This window comes from Canis lupus, chromosome 17 (genome assembly GCF_003254725.2).
Source record: "Canis lupus dingo isolate Sandy chromosome 17, ASM325472v2, whole genome shotgun sequence".
In the NCBI taxonomy this organism is placed as follows: domain Eukaryota; kingdom Metazoa; phylum Chordata; class Mammalia; order Carnivora; family Canidae; genus Canis; species Canis lupus.
The window spans coordinates 29477121-29493761 of NC_064259.1; the positions used below are offsets into that span (position 1 = coordinate 29477121).

A 16641-nucleotide genomic window follows, 5' to 3' on the forward strand; every position below is an offset into this window, starting at 1 on the left:
TATAGAATTTGATGAACTTCACAGGTAGAAAAATTCTTACACACTGCCAAACAAAAATATAAGGTTACAGACATGCATACATATTTCAGATAAGTTTCTTAGCAAAAGCAACAAAAAGAATGGGAATAAAGATTGCTGTGATATCTTTAAGTATCCACTAACTCAGAAGTTTATCACATAAGCCATTGTCTTTTGAAAGTGTGAAGGGAATGCATTGTTTAAAAGAAATGAATTCACCAATAAAGTCTTATTTCTGGATACTCAAAGCCACACTGCAGAAGAACCTTAAACACAGTTATTTATACATCAGTTACTTTGATTACTGGCTTATGTACTGCCTTTTATCCCCTAAAGAACTAAAAGTTTTCATAGATAAATGATTAAAATTTGAGATGTTAATATTTACTGAAATGTAATTAAAAAAAAAAAAGCTACCATTAGCCTTTATGTGCAACACAGAAAATCCTGGAACATTCATGAATAATAAAAGAAAAAGACTGTGTGCCAGAAATAGTATACCCAACTAAAATATCATTCAACTGTGGAGGCAAATAAAGCCATGTTTTAAATATGCAAGGATTCAAAAAGGATACCATTCAAGTTTATTATTGTTGGAGGAAGTTTTCCTATCAAATACAAATTTAAAAAAGAACAAAATTCTCAAGACAGGAATTGAGGATACAAAAAAAATTATTTATTTTTTTTAAAAAATATTTTATTAAAAAAAATATTTTATTTATTTATTCTTGAGAAAGAGAGAGAGAGAGAGTCAGAGACACAAGCAGAGGGAGAAGCAGGCTCCATGCAGGGAGCCTAACGTGGGACTCAATCCCGGGTCTCCCAGGATCACGCCCTGGGCCGAAGGCGGCACTAAACCACTGAGCCACCCGGGCTGCCCCCCAAAAATATTTATTGAAAAATAAATCTCTACTGATTATAGTTAATGGAGGTAGCCAATAATATGACTGTAAAGTATGACTTTTGAGTTAGGATTCTTAAAATAGAAGACACATTAGAGGAAATTGAAGAAAATCCATGATTCTCTTGTGCAAATACATGGTAGCACTGAGGGAATGTAATTGATACAAAGTATAGTAAAATGTCTTGTCATATAAAAAGAATCAAGTAGAGTGGCCATTTAGAGGAGTGTGGTTTTAACAAATTAAAGCAAGAAGCTGAGAACAAGGTAAAGACAAAAGAAAGCACATTACCACCTCTTCTTTGACATAAAAGAAAAAGTGGAGGGGGGGGTGGCAGGTGGCTCAGTCCATAAAAGTGTCTGACTCTTCGCTTTCCTGACCCAGGGTTGTAAAATTGAGCCCCACATCAGGCTCCACACTGAGCATGGAGCCTGCTTAAGATCTTTCTCCCTCTCCCTCTGCCCTTACCCCAACCCTGCTTGTGTGCTTGCTCTCTCTCGAATAATAATGATAAATCTAAAAAAATAAAATAAAATAAAGAAGAAACTTTTTCGGTAAAATTTTCTTCCAGTTTGAAAACAGAGTTTTTTAAAAAGCAGCATAGCACCTATTAAGAGAGAAGCTTACTTGATTTCTGTTTCTAACCCTTTTGGGAATTTTGGGCTTTAGACAGCCAGAAACTTTTACCAAGAAGTCAAAGGCAAACTAAGCCTATAGACTAGATGCCTCTGGTGGATTTATTGTCTCTTATCTAATTGTGAAGGAACTAATTTATTAATAAACTAATTGTAGGCCCCAGTGCCAATTGAATTTCTCTCTTTTCCCAACTTATAGTCCCAATATGAAGCTGGTAAGTTGAATGCTACTGGATTCACATATTCTTAATATTTTTAGGTGCATCAATGTGAGATGACAAATCAAAAGTGTAGTATATTTTCATGCAAGTGAAGCTCTTGTCTTTCATTGTGGTTATATTTCTTTGTATATAAAATGCTTAAGGAGAAACAAACAGGGACGCCTAGGTGGCTCAGTGGTTGAGCATCTGCCTTCGGCTCAGGGCATGATCCCAGGGTCTTGGGATTGAGTTCCACATCAGGCTCCTGCAGGGAGTCTGCTTCTCCCTCTGCCTGTGTCTCTGCCTCTCGTGAATAAATAAATAAAATATTTAAAATAAAGAGAAGGAAACAAACAGAAAATGCCAAGATACTTAAGATTAAATAAAAAACCCTGGACTTGCGTTGGTATATGAGTGGGAAAAGGGAGAGGATAGTTATTAAAATAAATTCGATCAATTTAGCAAATGTAAGGAAATGTAAAAAAAGAAAACAAGTACAAAAGACATTAATAAAAAGAAACAATGTTTCAAAAGTATGTATGAATGGTTAAATTCCCAGAATAAGAAAGATTTAAGATTAGGTTAAAATACAAAATCCTGTTCTACATTTTTACAAATAAGACTCATGGAAGAGAAAGACTCTAATATATTTTTCTGAACAAATTATTAGAACCATCAGTATTTTATGTAATACTCCTAAAATATTTAAAAATTTAATAATAAAAAAATCAACATAATACCTGAACTTCAGAGGATGTTCCATCTTGTGCGAGAGCCAATAAAATGCTGACACTGGTTTTTAGATGTTGTCCTGAGCCAATACCACCAACATAACGATGCAAGCAACCCAGAGCCAATGAATGCCCAGTTCTGGATACAACATCTCGGGCTGATTTCAACCTGAAATAAAATTATGCTTCAGGGATTGATTTTTCTACTCCTCCATGGCAATAATAACAAGCTTATGAGTCACACCATTAAAGGGATTCATTCTGGAAATCAGAAAGACTACAATCATGATTACTTCTTCCTCCACTCCCTACCAAGAGTTAGAAATTAATGAAAATGGTTGGTTAAAATCAAATATTTCACTGAATAAAGCCTACTTTTATTTTAGAGAAACTTTGAAAGAAGAATCACAACTAAAAAAAAAAAAAAAAAAAGAATCACTTCTTAGTTTTGAAATTATTCCTTTAAAAGTCAAAAATCATTTGAAAAATATTTTTATTATTGGTGTTTTAAATAAAAGAATTGCTTTTATAACTGGCTTTAAAAATGTAAAATACTGTATCTCTAGTCACAGAATTATGGAAAACGTTAACTTTCGCTTAAGAATTTCTCTATAATTATTTGAACCTCTTTAAATGCTTTTTTTAAAAAAGATTTTTATTTATTTATTCATGACAGAGAGAGAGAGAGAGAGAGACAGGCAGAGGGAGAAGCAGGCTCTGTGCAGAGAGCCCGACATGGGACTCGATCCCGGGTCTCCAGGATCACACCCTGGCCAAAGGCAGCGCTAAACCGCTGGGCTACCAGGGCTGCCCGCTGTGAACCTCTTTAAAATGCATCAGTCTTTATCCCTGGGAAATATATTTAATGAATTCAAAAATATAAAAAGGAAGCAGCCCTGGTGGCCCAGTGGTCTAGCACTGCCTTCAGCCTGGGGTGTGATCCTGGGGACCTGGGATCGAGTCCTGCATCGGGCTCCCCACAAGGAGCCTGCCTCTCCTTCTGTCTGTGTCTCTCATGAATAAATAAATAAAATCTTTAAAATATATATATATAAAAAGGAGACATTATAAATTACTTTTTAAATTTATTTTTTATTTATTCATGAGAGTATAAATTACGTTTTAAAAATATACTTTATTGAGATAGATTTATATACAATAAAATTCACCAATTTTAATTCTTTTTTTTAAAGATTTAAAAAAATATTTTATTTATTCTTTTTTTTGAGATTTTTATTTATTTATTCATGATAGACACAGAGAGACAGAGAGAGAGGCAGAGGGAGAAGCAGGCTCCATGCAGGGAGCCCAATGCAGGACTCGATCCCCGGTCTCCAGGATCACACCCTGGGATGAAGGCAGGCGCTAAATCGCTGAGCCATCCGGGCTGCCTGATTCTTTTCAAATAGACATAGAACATTTACCAAGACTAATAATTAATCAAGCCAAAAAATGGAAATAAAACATATAAGAATTTATGGGATGCAGCTCAAGTGTGTTTCAAGGTAAATTTATAGCAGTAAAATTTTTTTTAAGACTTTATTTATTCATGAGAGAGAGAGAGAGAGGGGGGAAAGACACAGGCAGAGGGAGGAGGCTCCCCGTGGGGAGCCTGATATAGAACTCTATCCCGGGACCTGAGATCCCACCCTGAGCTAAATAAAGGCAGATGCTCAACTACTGAGCCATCCAGACGTCCCAGCATTAAAATTCTTAGGAAAGAAGAAAGCTTTTAAATCAATTATCTAAACTTCCACCTTCAGAACCTAAATAGAAAAAAGCAAACTGAACCAAAAGCATAATGAAGCAAGTTGTAAAGGTAAAGTAGATATCACTGGATCTTAGAGGGCACCTGGGTGGCTCAGTGGATTAAGCATCTACCTTCGCAGGGTCCTGGGATCAAGTCCCATATCAGGCTGTCTGCCTTTTTCTGTGTCTCCCATGAATAAATAAGGAAAATCTTTAAAAAAAAAAAAAATCTGTTAAAAAAAAATCTGTGGAAGAGAAAATAGAAAAATAGAGAAATTCAATGAAACAAAAAGCTGTTTTTTTTGAAAAGAATCGAAACACTGATAAATCAACTGACTAAATAAGACAGAAAGAAAGACAATGTATATTCTGCTGCTTTTGGGTAAAGTAGTCTATAAATGTCAAATAGGCCAAATTAGATGATCATGTTAGTAAAATCTCTGTTTTTAATAATTTGGGAGCATCTGCTCTATCAATTATTGAGAGAGTAATGCTTAATAGCCAACTATAGTTATGCACTTTCACTGCTATTAGGTTTTATTCCATTTAGTTGTGTTTTTTTTGTTTGGTTTGGTTTTGTTTAAAGATTTTGTTTATTTATTTGAAGGAGAGAGTGAGCAAGAGAAAAGAGCCTGAGCTGGTGGGGAGTGGCAGAGGGAAAAGGAGAAGCAGACTTCCCAATGAGCAGAGAGCCCAATATGGAGCTCAATCTCGGGACCCCAAGATCATGACCTAAGCAGAAGGCAGATACTTAACCAAATGAGCCACCCACGTGCCTCTTGTTCCATGTATTTTAAAACTACATCATAAGATACATAAACATTGAGAATTGCTATGTATTCTTGGGGAATTGTTTCTCTTATCATTATGAAATCATTCATTTATTCTGGTAACAATCTTTGTTATAAAATCTACTTTTTCTGATAATAACAGAGCCACTCCAGCTACCTTTGGATTAGTGTTTTCATGGTAGATTATTCCTATCCTTTTACTTTTAACCTATCTCTTTTAGTTAAAGGAGTTTCTTGTAGACAGCAATCTTGTTTTTTTTTTTAAAGATTTTATTTTTTATTTATTTGAGAGTGTGTGTTAGAGAGCATGAGGGTGGTAGGTAGGAGGGGAGGGACAGAGGGAGAAGGAGAAGCAAACTCTCCAATGAGCAGGGAGCCTGACATGGGGCTCAATTCCAAGACCCTGAGATCATGACCTGAGCTGAAATCAAGAGTCGGACACTTAACTGACTGAGCCACCCAGGCACTAGATCTTGTTTTTATTTAATCTTACAAACCCTTTTACTTGTAATGTTAGACCGTTTAAATTTAACTCAATTATCAGTACAGTTGGATTTAAGTCTATGAGATTGCTATTTGTGATTTATTTGTCACATCAGTTTGTTCCTTTTACCTTCTTTTGGATTTAGTATTTTTTATGCTTCCATTTTATCTACACTGTTTATTAGTTATCTATTTTTGTTTTCTAGTGGAATCTCTGGAGTTTATAATAGATGTTTCTAACTAATTATGACCTACCTTCAAGAATATCATATTCTGCAGGTGGCTGGGTGACTTAGTCTGCCTTTGGCTCACACCGTGATCCTAAAGACCCATGTCAGGCTCTGCTTAGTGAGGAGTCTGCTTCCTCCTCTACCTTTGCTTTCCCACTGCTCATGTTCGCTTGCTCTCTCTTCCGCTCTCTCAAATAATTTTTTTTTAAAAAAGAATATAATCTTTCATGTATATTATACACAATCAGAGCATACTACCATCTCTTCTATTTTCTGTGCTTGATGTCAGGTATTTTACTTCTCTCTATATTAAAATCTTACCATATGTTATTATTTTTGCATTAAAGAGTCAATTATCTTTCCAAGGCATTTAAAAAATGAGAATAAAAATAGATTGCAGACTCTGCTGCTCAGGAGCCACCCATGCCACCCAGCCATGGTCAACCCTACTGTGCACAACAATGCCATGGTCATGAGCCCTTGGGCCCCATCTTCTTTGAGCTGTTTTGCAGACAAAGTTTCAAAGACAACAGAAAACTTTCATGCTCAGCACTGGAGAGAAAGGATTTGGTTGTAAAACTTCCTGCTTTCCCAGGATTATTCTGGGATTTATGTGCCAAGGTGGTAACTTCACATGCCATAATGGCACTGGTGGCAAGTCCACCTATGGAGAGAACTATGATGATGAGAAATTTATCCTGAAGCAGGTAAGCCCTGGCATCTTGTCCATGGCAAATGCTGGACCCAACACAAACAGTTCCCAGTTTTTTCATCTACACTGCCAAGAGTGAGTGGTTGGATGGCAGGGTTGTGGTCTCTGGCAAGTGAAAGAGGGCATGAATATTGCGGAAGTCACAGAGCGCTTTGGGTCCAGGAACGGCAAGACCAGCAAAAATACCAACATTGCTGACTGTGGACAAATCTAATAAATTTCTCTTGTGTTTTATCTAAACTACCAGACCATTCCTTCTGTAGCTCAGGAGACCACCCCTTCACTCCCATCTGCTAAAAATATCCTATAATCTTTGTGCTATCACTGTAGTTCTATGAATTCCGTATTTTCATTATTCCCCTCCAAGTCTAGCTGAATTGCAGAGTTAAGTTTATCCTTACGAAATAAAAACTAAACAACAAAAAAATAAAAAATAAAAGAATAAAAATAATAGGTCATTTTAAAAATAGACTTATAAAAGTGTAAGTCTTTATCCACATATCTACCACTTTTGACACTCTTTACTTCTCTAATGTACATCTAAATTTCCATCTAGGACCACCTTTTTTGTGAAAAAAACCTTAACATTTTTTATAGAATACCTTGTAAACAATGAATTTCCCAACTTTTCACAGTCTAAAAGTCTTTATTAAAACTTCAGTTTTGGAAAGCATTTTCACTGGGTATAAAGTTCCAGTTCACTCTATTGTCTTCTGTTTGCATAGTTTATTATCAGAAGCCTGCTAAAATTGTTATTTTTATTCCTCTGAATGAAGTCTTTTCCCCACTGGCTGCTTTTTTTATCACTGGCTTTAGGGAATTTGATTATGATATACTTTTTTTTTTTTTTTTTTTGGTCTTTCTTCCATCTGGGGTTTGTTGAAGTTATTGGCTTTGTAAATTTATAGTTGTCATCAAAATCGAAAAATTTCGTCTACTATTTCTTCAAATAATTTTCACCTACTTACTCTTACTTCTAGGATTTCAGTAATATGAATATAAGCTTGATAATGTTCTAGAAGTCACTGAGACTCTTATTCATTTTCTCCCCCAGTCATTTTTCTGTCCTTCATTTGGAATATTTTCTATTTCCACATCTTCAGGATCATTTTTTTTCCACTGCAGTGTCTAATCTGTTAATCCTAACCAATGTATTTTTTTCATTTGAGATAATTTACATTTCTAGAAGTTTTCCCTGGGTTATGAATTTCATTTTTCTATCATGCTTGGGTTCTTCTTACATTTCCTTAAAAATATGGAGCATATTTATAATAGTTCTTTGAATATTCTTCATTGCTAATTCCATCATCTCTTCCATTTCTGGGCCTATTTCTAATAACTGATATATTCTCCTAGTAATCTTATTTTTGTGCTTCCTTATACATCTAATTAGTTTGGATTGGATAGTGGGTACTACAAATTTTATAATATTAGGTGCTATATAAGTTGTGTTTCTTTAAATGCTGTTGGGCTTTGATCTGGAATGTACTTAAATTAATTGGAATCAGTTTGATACTTTCAAGGCTTTCTTTTAAGTTGCTTTAGAGTGGGTCAATATTGTCTTCACTACTAAGGCTATATACTTTTGAAGACTCCATTTTAGGAGGTCTTTCCAATTTGGACAGTAGGAACTATTCTCAATCCTGTGTGAGCTGTGGGGATTGTTTCATATTCTTTCCACCTATTCACACTTTTTCTTTTCTGGGTTTATTCTTGGTCTTGGGCAGTTTCCTTCTGCACACAGCAGCACTCAGCCAAAGACTTGAGATGACTCCTCTGTTGTAGCTCTCTCTCTGTGCAGTTCTTTCCTCTCACATATTCTACTCCACACATTCTAACTATGTTGACCTCCCAAAACTCTAAGTTCTTTCTCTTTAGTTCAGTTAGGTTTGGGTTTCCTATCCTTCCATTTCAGCCTGGAAACTCTCTCCAGGCAGAAATCTGGAGCAATTATAGTTTTCCCCCCTTGTTTGTTTCCCATTTCTCAGGGATCACTGCTCTGGGCTGACTGTTGTCCAATGTCTGGAAAATATTGTTCCATTTATTTTATCTGGTTTTCTAGTTGTTTAGACAGCAGCAAAAACCTAGCCCCTGTTCTTCCACCATGACTGGCAACGCAAGTCCTGTGCATATTTTTAATGTGTATTTGAAAGAATAGATTTATTTTATTCATATGTAAGTAGCAATGTAGAGTTTAAAACAGAACTATCCTCTAAACTTCATTTTGGAAATGGAAAAGTTCAAATAGAAGAACATATATAACAATACTTTTTAAGCTATAAAATACTATGACTCATAATCATATGCCAACATAGTCAGTTACTATAAGAAAACAAGATTTAAAAAAAGAAAACAATGAAATACCAGTAAGAACAAAACACCCAAAGTAACAAAGATGTCTAGAGAGAAACTTTGGTTGCGTTTTTAAAACTGTATTATAACTCTCAGTAAGCCATCCATGACCAAATTTCTGTTAAACCCATAAAAGTAAAATAAACTCAAGAGATGAAAGTCTGTCACCAACAGTCTGGTTGGTCAGTTTGCCTATGGTGAAGAAAGAAAAATCCCAAGTGCTGTCACAAAACAGATATGAAGAAATGTAGTAATAAAGGAAGTAAACTAAGCCTACCCTTAGCAGTATTTCTAACATATTATATCCTTGGATAAATAACCTCCAACTCTCAATTTCTCCATAGCGGTTACTTTGGGGAATAAAATAAGTTAAGAATGAATGCAATCTGTGAATTCTAAAGCATTACAGAGATTACAAAACTGCCTTCATTTTGGTAATTTTCAAAGGGTAACATTTCAGTGAGGTAAATTTGGGTCAATTCTCTCAGTGATAATCATCTATTCAATAGAGTAAATAAGCTATAAGAATATATGTTTCCCAGGGATCTCAAAGTAATTTTCTACTAGAATGGAAACAAATTCAACCAGTAATGTTTTTTATTTCCTTCTGAACTGGTCTTAAGCAGCTGAAGCAACTTCTTGTAACCAGAATGGTTTATAGGAATGATTCCTGTCTACTTGGTAAGATGGCATAAGATTTTAATGTGTAATACAGCTGACAAATCTATATGTATAAGTACTTTTGGTTTTTCATAGATATTAAACAAGAGACAGTGTAGATGAAAACACTCTACTATAATGAGACGAGAGGACACTGAAGCTAAGCTAATCTAAAATACCACAGCTCTTTATTTTTACTTTATTTATGTATTTTAAAGATTTATTTATTCATTTGAGAAAGAGAGAGTACATGAGTGGGGGGAGGGGCAGAGGGAGAGAGAGGGGGTAAGCAGACTCTTCACTGAGCAGGGAGTCCAAGGAGGGGCTTGATCTCAAGACTGAGATTATGACCTGAGCTGAAACCAACAGATGGAGGCTAAATCAACTGAGCCACCCAGGTGCCTCTATTTATTTATTTAAGTAGGCTCTACACCCAGCATAGAGCCCAATGTGGGGTGTGAACTCACGACCCTGAGATCAAGAGTTGGACATTTAATCAATTGAACCACCCCAAATGTCCCTAAGGTATCACAGATTTTAAATGTACCATTACTTTATACAGCAGTATAAAAAAAAGAAAAAAACATATGTTGGTTAGTTGAATTTAAGTAAAACAAAAGCCAAAAACACTGCCAATTAATTATGATGTTTTGTAGAGAATTTAAAACAAATTCTAATGTCAGATGAATTGTGAAAAATGGGTAACTTAAAATGCATGTAATAATTAACTTCAAATCAAAATCAATTATTTGAAAAGGCTAATAAAACTAGGCACTAAAAATACTTGTAAACCATTAACCAGACGGATACTAATATGAATGATAGTCCTTATGTTTCACCAGAATAAGTAAAAAATAAATATTCCTACAGGTATTGAAAATACTTGTAAATTAGAGCTCCTTAAACTAAAATACAAAATTACCACTCTGGAGTTTTCCAAACAAATACATTCTTATTTTACCTATTATTAACAGAGCACAAACCATTAAAAGGTAAGACTGGTTGTATTTAAAAACTTCCTGGGACACCTGAGTGACTCAGTTGGTTAAGCGTCTGCCTTTGGCTCAGATCATGATCCCAGGGTCCTGGGATCGAGTTCCATATCTGGCTCCTTGTACAGTGGGGAGCTACTCCCCCTATGTGTATGTGCGTGCTCTTTCTCTGACAAATAAATAAAATCTTTAAAAACATCTTAAATGACAGCTGATTTCAGAATCAATGACATACTTGGAAAAGTAAAACTAATCTATTGCTAGAAAATGGCAGAAGTTATTATGCAGAAAAGTATCTGGGAATATTTTATCTTCTGCTTGTTCATATTATCTTTAGTGATTCAAACAATACACTGGGGCACTATCCTATAAGTAGACAAACTGCTGTTCATATTTGAAGACAGGGAAAATCATTCTCAGATAACCAAGCATTCAGAAAATACTTTTTCTTCAGAACTACTGCTTCACCACCATTGCTTCTCCCCATCTATTTCATTAAAGATTATGGCCTGGTTTGGTACACTGGTACTCAAAATACACAATCATTAAGAATAGTTAATTTACATAACTCAAGTATTAGTTCTTGACCATACTTGATTTTCAACTTCTCTATACTTAAGTATTTGATTAACAACCAGAGTCATTAATAACTACATCATCTTATGCATACTTAGTTGGAACTCTGAGATCACTTTTTAATTAATATACAAAGAAATCCTTAAAATCCAATACTATCTTTTCCCCTATTTCGGGGATAATTTAAGAGATGATAAACTTGCTGGGAGTTAGAAAAAGAATGGCTTATTCCAAAAAATGATTAATTAACGAAAAGTATAATATGGGGGGCAGAAATAAAAGAAGAAGACTACCAGAGCATGTCTTCAGAGCAGAATACATATAACTAAATGAGAAGTCCTATTAACAATCCTCCTGATTCCATTATGTAACATTCAAAGGCTGAAACCTCATCACACTGAAAGTATCTACAATATTATGGCTTTCCTGGATTCTAGAGTTTAAACAATTACTGAATTAAAAACTAAGATCATTAAAAAAAAAATAAAGGTCATCATAAAAAAAAAAAACCCACAAAATTTTGTCACATTCGATACCATGTGGAAAACATATCATCCAATTAGTATAATTATTAATTACTTAAAAAGACATCTTTGCCTCTATGAAAAACTTACTTGCCAGTAAAGAGACCCACTTACTTGTCAAAGCTATATTGGGCCATTCTAGCAATGAAGGTTGCTTCCCCAACCACCTGAGCCATTCTTCCAAGAGCCTCTCCTGCTGCACATCGTAAGATGGGATTTGGGTTGTCCAGAGCACCCATAACCAGAGTCAGAGCAGATTTACGAACTTCCTCAGGTCCTAAAGTACTTTTGTTTTCAGCCAGGCCCTATGGTTATTTAAAAAAAAAAAAAAAAAGGCAATTCAAAATTCACATTAAATAAAAGAAAAAAAAGTGCTACTATCTTTGTAAATATACCCACTTTTTTCCAACTATCTTTGTATTTTTTAATTTTTAAAAATTTTTATTTTAATCGCCCAATTCTCATGACAAGCACGCTCCTTAATCCCCATCAACTATTTCACTCATCCACCCACTCACCCCCCACCCCCACCCCCCCGCTCTGGTAACCAGTTTGCTCTCAATAATTAAAGAGTTTTCTTGGTTTATGTCTCTCTCTTTTTTTTCCCCCCTTTGCTCATTTGTTTTGTTTCTTAAATTCCACATATCAGTGAAATCATATGGTATCTTTCTTTCCCTGACTTAGTTAGCATTATACTCTCTAGTTCCATCTATGTCATTGCAAATGGCAAGATTTCATTCCTTTTTATGGCTGAGTAATATTCCATTGTGTAATATTCCAATACATATATATACACACCACCTCTTCTTTATTGATTCATCTATCGATGGGCACTTGGGCTACTTCCATATCTTGGCTATTATAAATAATGCTGCTATAAAATAGGGGTACATATATCAACCATCTTTTTTTTTTAACTGAAGTACGGTTGACATACAACATTAGTTTTAGGTATACAACACAGTGATTAGACAATTTTATGCATTAAGCTATGCTTATCATAAGTGTAAGTCACCACTGTACAACATTACGATATTATTAACTATATTCCCCATGCTGTATTCCTGTGACCTATTTATTTTATAACTGTAAACTTGTATCTCTTAATCTCCTTCATCTATTTTTACCCATTCTCTCCTGCTTGCCCTTCTTCAACCATCTTTGACATGCATATACTATGCCTAGAATCAGTATCTCTTAAGTCAGCAGTAATCAGTTTCCTAAACATGATTCAGAACATGATATATAACATAATTCTAGTCAATCAGCCTAAAATGAGCAATACCTGGAAGTGTCTCTATCTAAATACTAATGCTTTGGATACAGACGTAATATAAAAAATTGTGTATATAAAGGACACTCTACTATTAAATCAACTATCATTCAGCTAATAGACATTTGTCATTAGAACTTTAAGGAAAATGTCTAATGAATATGAAACCTTGATGTGTTTATATAAAAATTCCAGAGAAGATAATTACATCATCAAGAGTACATTCAATATATATAAAAAGATAAAATGGGTCAAAAATAATCAGTAACTAAATATCGATAGTTTGTTCATTATATTAAATGTTAATATCTCTGTTCAAGCTACACTTACTGTCATGGAACTTAACTTACTTGAGACCAAAAATCCACCTCATGGTGCCAAGGGAAATGTTAACTACAACAGAGGCATTAGTGAGCAAATCTACAAAGAAAAGTATACTGCACACCAATATTATAGTTGGTGCACTCGCCTTCCAACACTAAGGGAGATCATGACTACCCAGTTCTTTTTTAAGAAACTCAGATATTCGGAGAAGGACAAACATTATTTGTTCTCATTTATTTGGGGAAAATAAATAGTGAAAGGGAATAGAAGGGAAGGGAGAAGAAATGGGTGGGAAATATCAGAAAGGGAGACAGAATATAAAGACTCCTAACTCTGGGAAATGAACTGGGGGTGGTGGAAGGGGAGGAGGGCGGGGTGTGGAGGTGAATGGGTGACGGGCACTGAGGGGGAGCACTTGACGGGATGAGCACTGGGTGTTATTCTGTATGTTGGCAAATTGAACACCAAAAAAAAAAAATTTATTATTAAAAAAAAAGAAACTCAGATATTGGTATTAGTTGATGATCTCTAAATAGGGTATATACTAACAGTTCTATAAATGATACAAACTTATATGTCTATGATCAATGCCTATGTTCCTTTTCCCTGATGTTTACAAAACATGATTTCATGCCCATTTAAACGTTGTACTTATTGCCATTTTATTTTATGAGTAAAACCTTATAATAAGCTTAGTGCTGAGTAATATAAAAGTTTTCAAATATATCATGAAAAGCTGCATGCTGCACAGAACAGTGCATGAACTCTGAGATATAGGCAAAATACTTGTTATTCCACTCCATACACACAGCAACCAAGGTTTAAAAGGTTAAAGAACTGCACAAGACACAAATCTAGTGAGAACTAAACCAGAACACAGTCTCTAAATGCAGCCTTCTTTCAGTTATACAACATAGCCTCTCTTGATTTATGCTCTAAACTACAAATTGAACTTAAGTTTTATCTGGTTAATCTTCAGTAGAATATCCGATTTCATTAGACATCTTTGAAAATTCTGACAGAACTTACATTAGCATTTGTAAGATCTGAATGGTCACTTCGAGAGATGAACTTTAACATTATTAAAATATAAAACACTTATTTAATTATAATGAGCCTAATAGTTTCTAATAATTTAATTGAACTGACATAAAACATAGTCATCAAGTTACATAGATATCAAGTTACATAGCTATCAAGTTTGTATCTTGTATCAAGATACAAACATATTCATAACAGTGTAGATATACCTGCCTTATTAAAGGCATTAATTAAAATCTTAGTTCAGAATACTTATGTTTTAAAAGTAAATACCTTTAGTGCACTTAGAACAGCAGTAAAAATATTAAGCTGCACAGCCTGCTGGCGGACACCTTTGGCTTGTTTAACACATTCAGCAAAGTGATCCAACATCTGTAACCTATGATCATAGAAAAAGATCCCATTAACAATACTTTTTATCCAAATACGGTTCAGAAAACAGGAATATGACTATAAGCTAAGTGTGTAACAAATAATGGTCCATGCTGTTTCATTTCTATTTCATTCCTGCAGCTGGCTCAAACCAGATCTCCTCCTCCTAAATTGATACAGGGACATGTGGTTTTTAACTGGAACAAAGCAAGCAACTAAACATTAATTAACATAACAAAGTCATAATTTTAGTGTTCTTTAACATTAACACCAGCATCTAACAAAGTGCCTGGCATATAGTCGGTACCCATGGTTTCTTAAATAGAATAACAATCATTAATTACGCATCTCTGTGGAAGATTTTTAAGTTGGAAATTTTAAAATGTGGCATCATTTTTTTTCTTCTTTTAAAATACACTCACATGGAAGAAAATAGTACCTCAGGTCCTATTCTCAAAAGCTAACTGAGAGATTTTTTAAAAGATTTAACATTGGTCATTTCTTAAAATGTAGAACATCAGAAGTGATTTTTTTTATTATTATTTCAAAATGTTTAAATGAAATGGCAAAAAAGAAAATCACAGCCATTTGAGACTATTCTAATAAAAGACAATGAGGTCATTTCAGATTCTTCTAAAAATAAGTGGGATGGGCAAAGGAATGCTGGGAAGTTAAGAATTTGAGAAAACTACCATAAACAGACAAAATGCCTACTGAAGTTAAGGAGAGTGTCTATGTACAAAGAATATAGCAAATCAAAATGGTCCTATTAGAAAACGATGTTATTTTAGTTTCCCAAGTTCCAGACTCAAACTGAATGACAAATATTAGAGAGCAGACTTCTCACTCATTAACTTCTTCAGTAACAAAAACAAGTGTCTTACCAAACTGATGTCCCTCACAAAAGATACAGTGAAAATCTACTTAGAAACTCGCAAACTAGCTACTGAAATGAAAACCTTGCTGTTTAAGACGCAATTCACAATACGGTGGTACCAGATACCAGCACAGAGAGCCAAATCTTAAAAACAATTTCAAATTATGTAGAATCTTCATGCAATTTTTTTCATCATGTATATGTCACTTACATTATTAAATTTATAAACCTATTATGTAAGCATCAATTCATCTTATTGCAGGTAACTGGGAGGGGAAAATCTATTGTTTGAATATAATTTATATATATTTTTTCCTGATAACTTTATGTTAAATACTTTAACATTTTAAAATTTATTTTATTTTTTATTTTTATTTTTTTAAGTTTTTATCTAAATTCCAGTTAGTTGACATACAGTGTAATATTAGTTTCAGGTGTACAATATAGTGATTCAACACTTCCATACAATACCCGGTGCTCATCACAACAAGTGCCCTCCTTGATCCCCTCACGTACTTAACCTATCCCCCTGCCCACCACTCCTCTGGTATATTTAATTAAAATTAACTGATTGACTTTATACTAACCGATGTTTATAAGAAACATGAGGAAACACCACACCAAAAAGAGCCACGGAAGCATCAATGACTGAAACTCCAAGAGGGAGAGGACCAGGCACAGCTTCTCCAGCAGGTATTCGTAAGTAAATGGAGGATGGATCATGCTCCAGAGCCCCACTTCCAGATGCACTGTTTGGCTGGAGCTACAAAAAGAATGACATAAAAATAATTCAAAATCTACTTGCAGAGTATTAGGCATGAAGAATAGAATGAGAGGAAGGATAAAAGGTAACAATATAAAAAAATACCAAGAATGAGTGAATCTGAAAATTTCCAACAAAAAAACCCCAAGAATGACTGAATTTGAAAATTTTTAAATAGATAACAATGTGATTTGGCCATTAAAAAAAAGCCATCAGGAACAACTTGCATAATTTTAAGAAAATGCTTATTCATTCTAAAACATTTTTATACAGCCCATCTTAAAATGTGCAAGCAAAACAGGATAACTTAAACCCACAAAACACTCGTTAAAAGCAGCTTTCCTTCATAACTTTTTCAAAAGACTGTAAAAAGTTTACTTTTCACTATCTACCATCAGGAAGCTATCTTCAAATGTCTAAAAAAGCTAAAATAAAC

The 16641-nt window shown here is 34.4% G+C and overlaps 1 protein-coding gene across 4 annotated transcripts in view; it reads right to left on the reverse strand.

The window, feature by feature from the left end:
- Window positions 1-16641, reverse strand: part of HEATR5B (HEAT repeat containing 5B) — a 99749-nt gene that overhangs the window by 55437 nt on the left and 27671 nt on the right. For all 4 annotated transcript variants that reach the window (XR_007402971.1, XM_025454178.3, XM_025454180.3 and 1 more), the window contains exons 16-19: window positions 16030-16205; window positions 14467-14572; window positions 11670-11860; window positions 2496-2655 (exon numbers count right to left, since the gene is read on the reverse strand). Coding sequence is in view for 3 of the 4 variants with exons in the window: in XM_025454178.3 (XP_025309963.1) it covers window positions 2496-2655; window positions 11670-11860; window positions 14467-14572; window positions 16030-16205 (633 nt within the window). In the remaining variant the exon portion in view is untranslated. The remainder of the gene's footprint in view (window positions 1-2495; window positions 2656-11669; window positions 11861-14466; window positions 14573-16029; window positions 16206-16641) is intronic.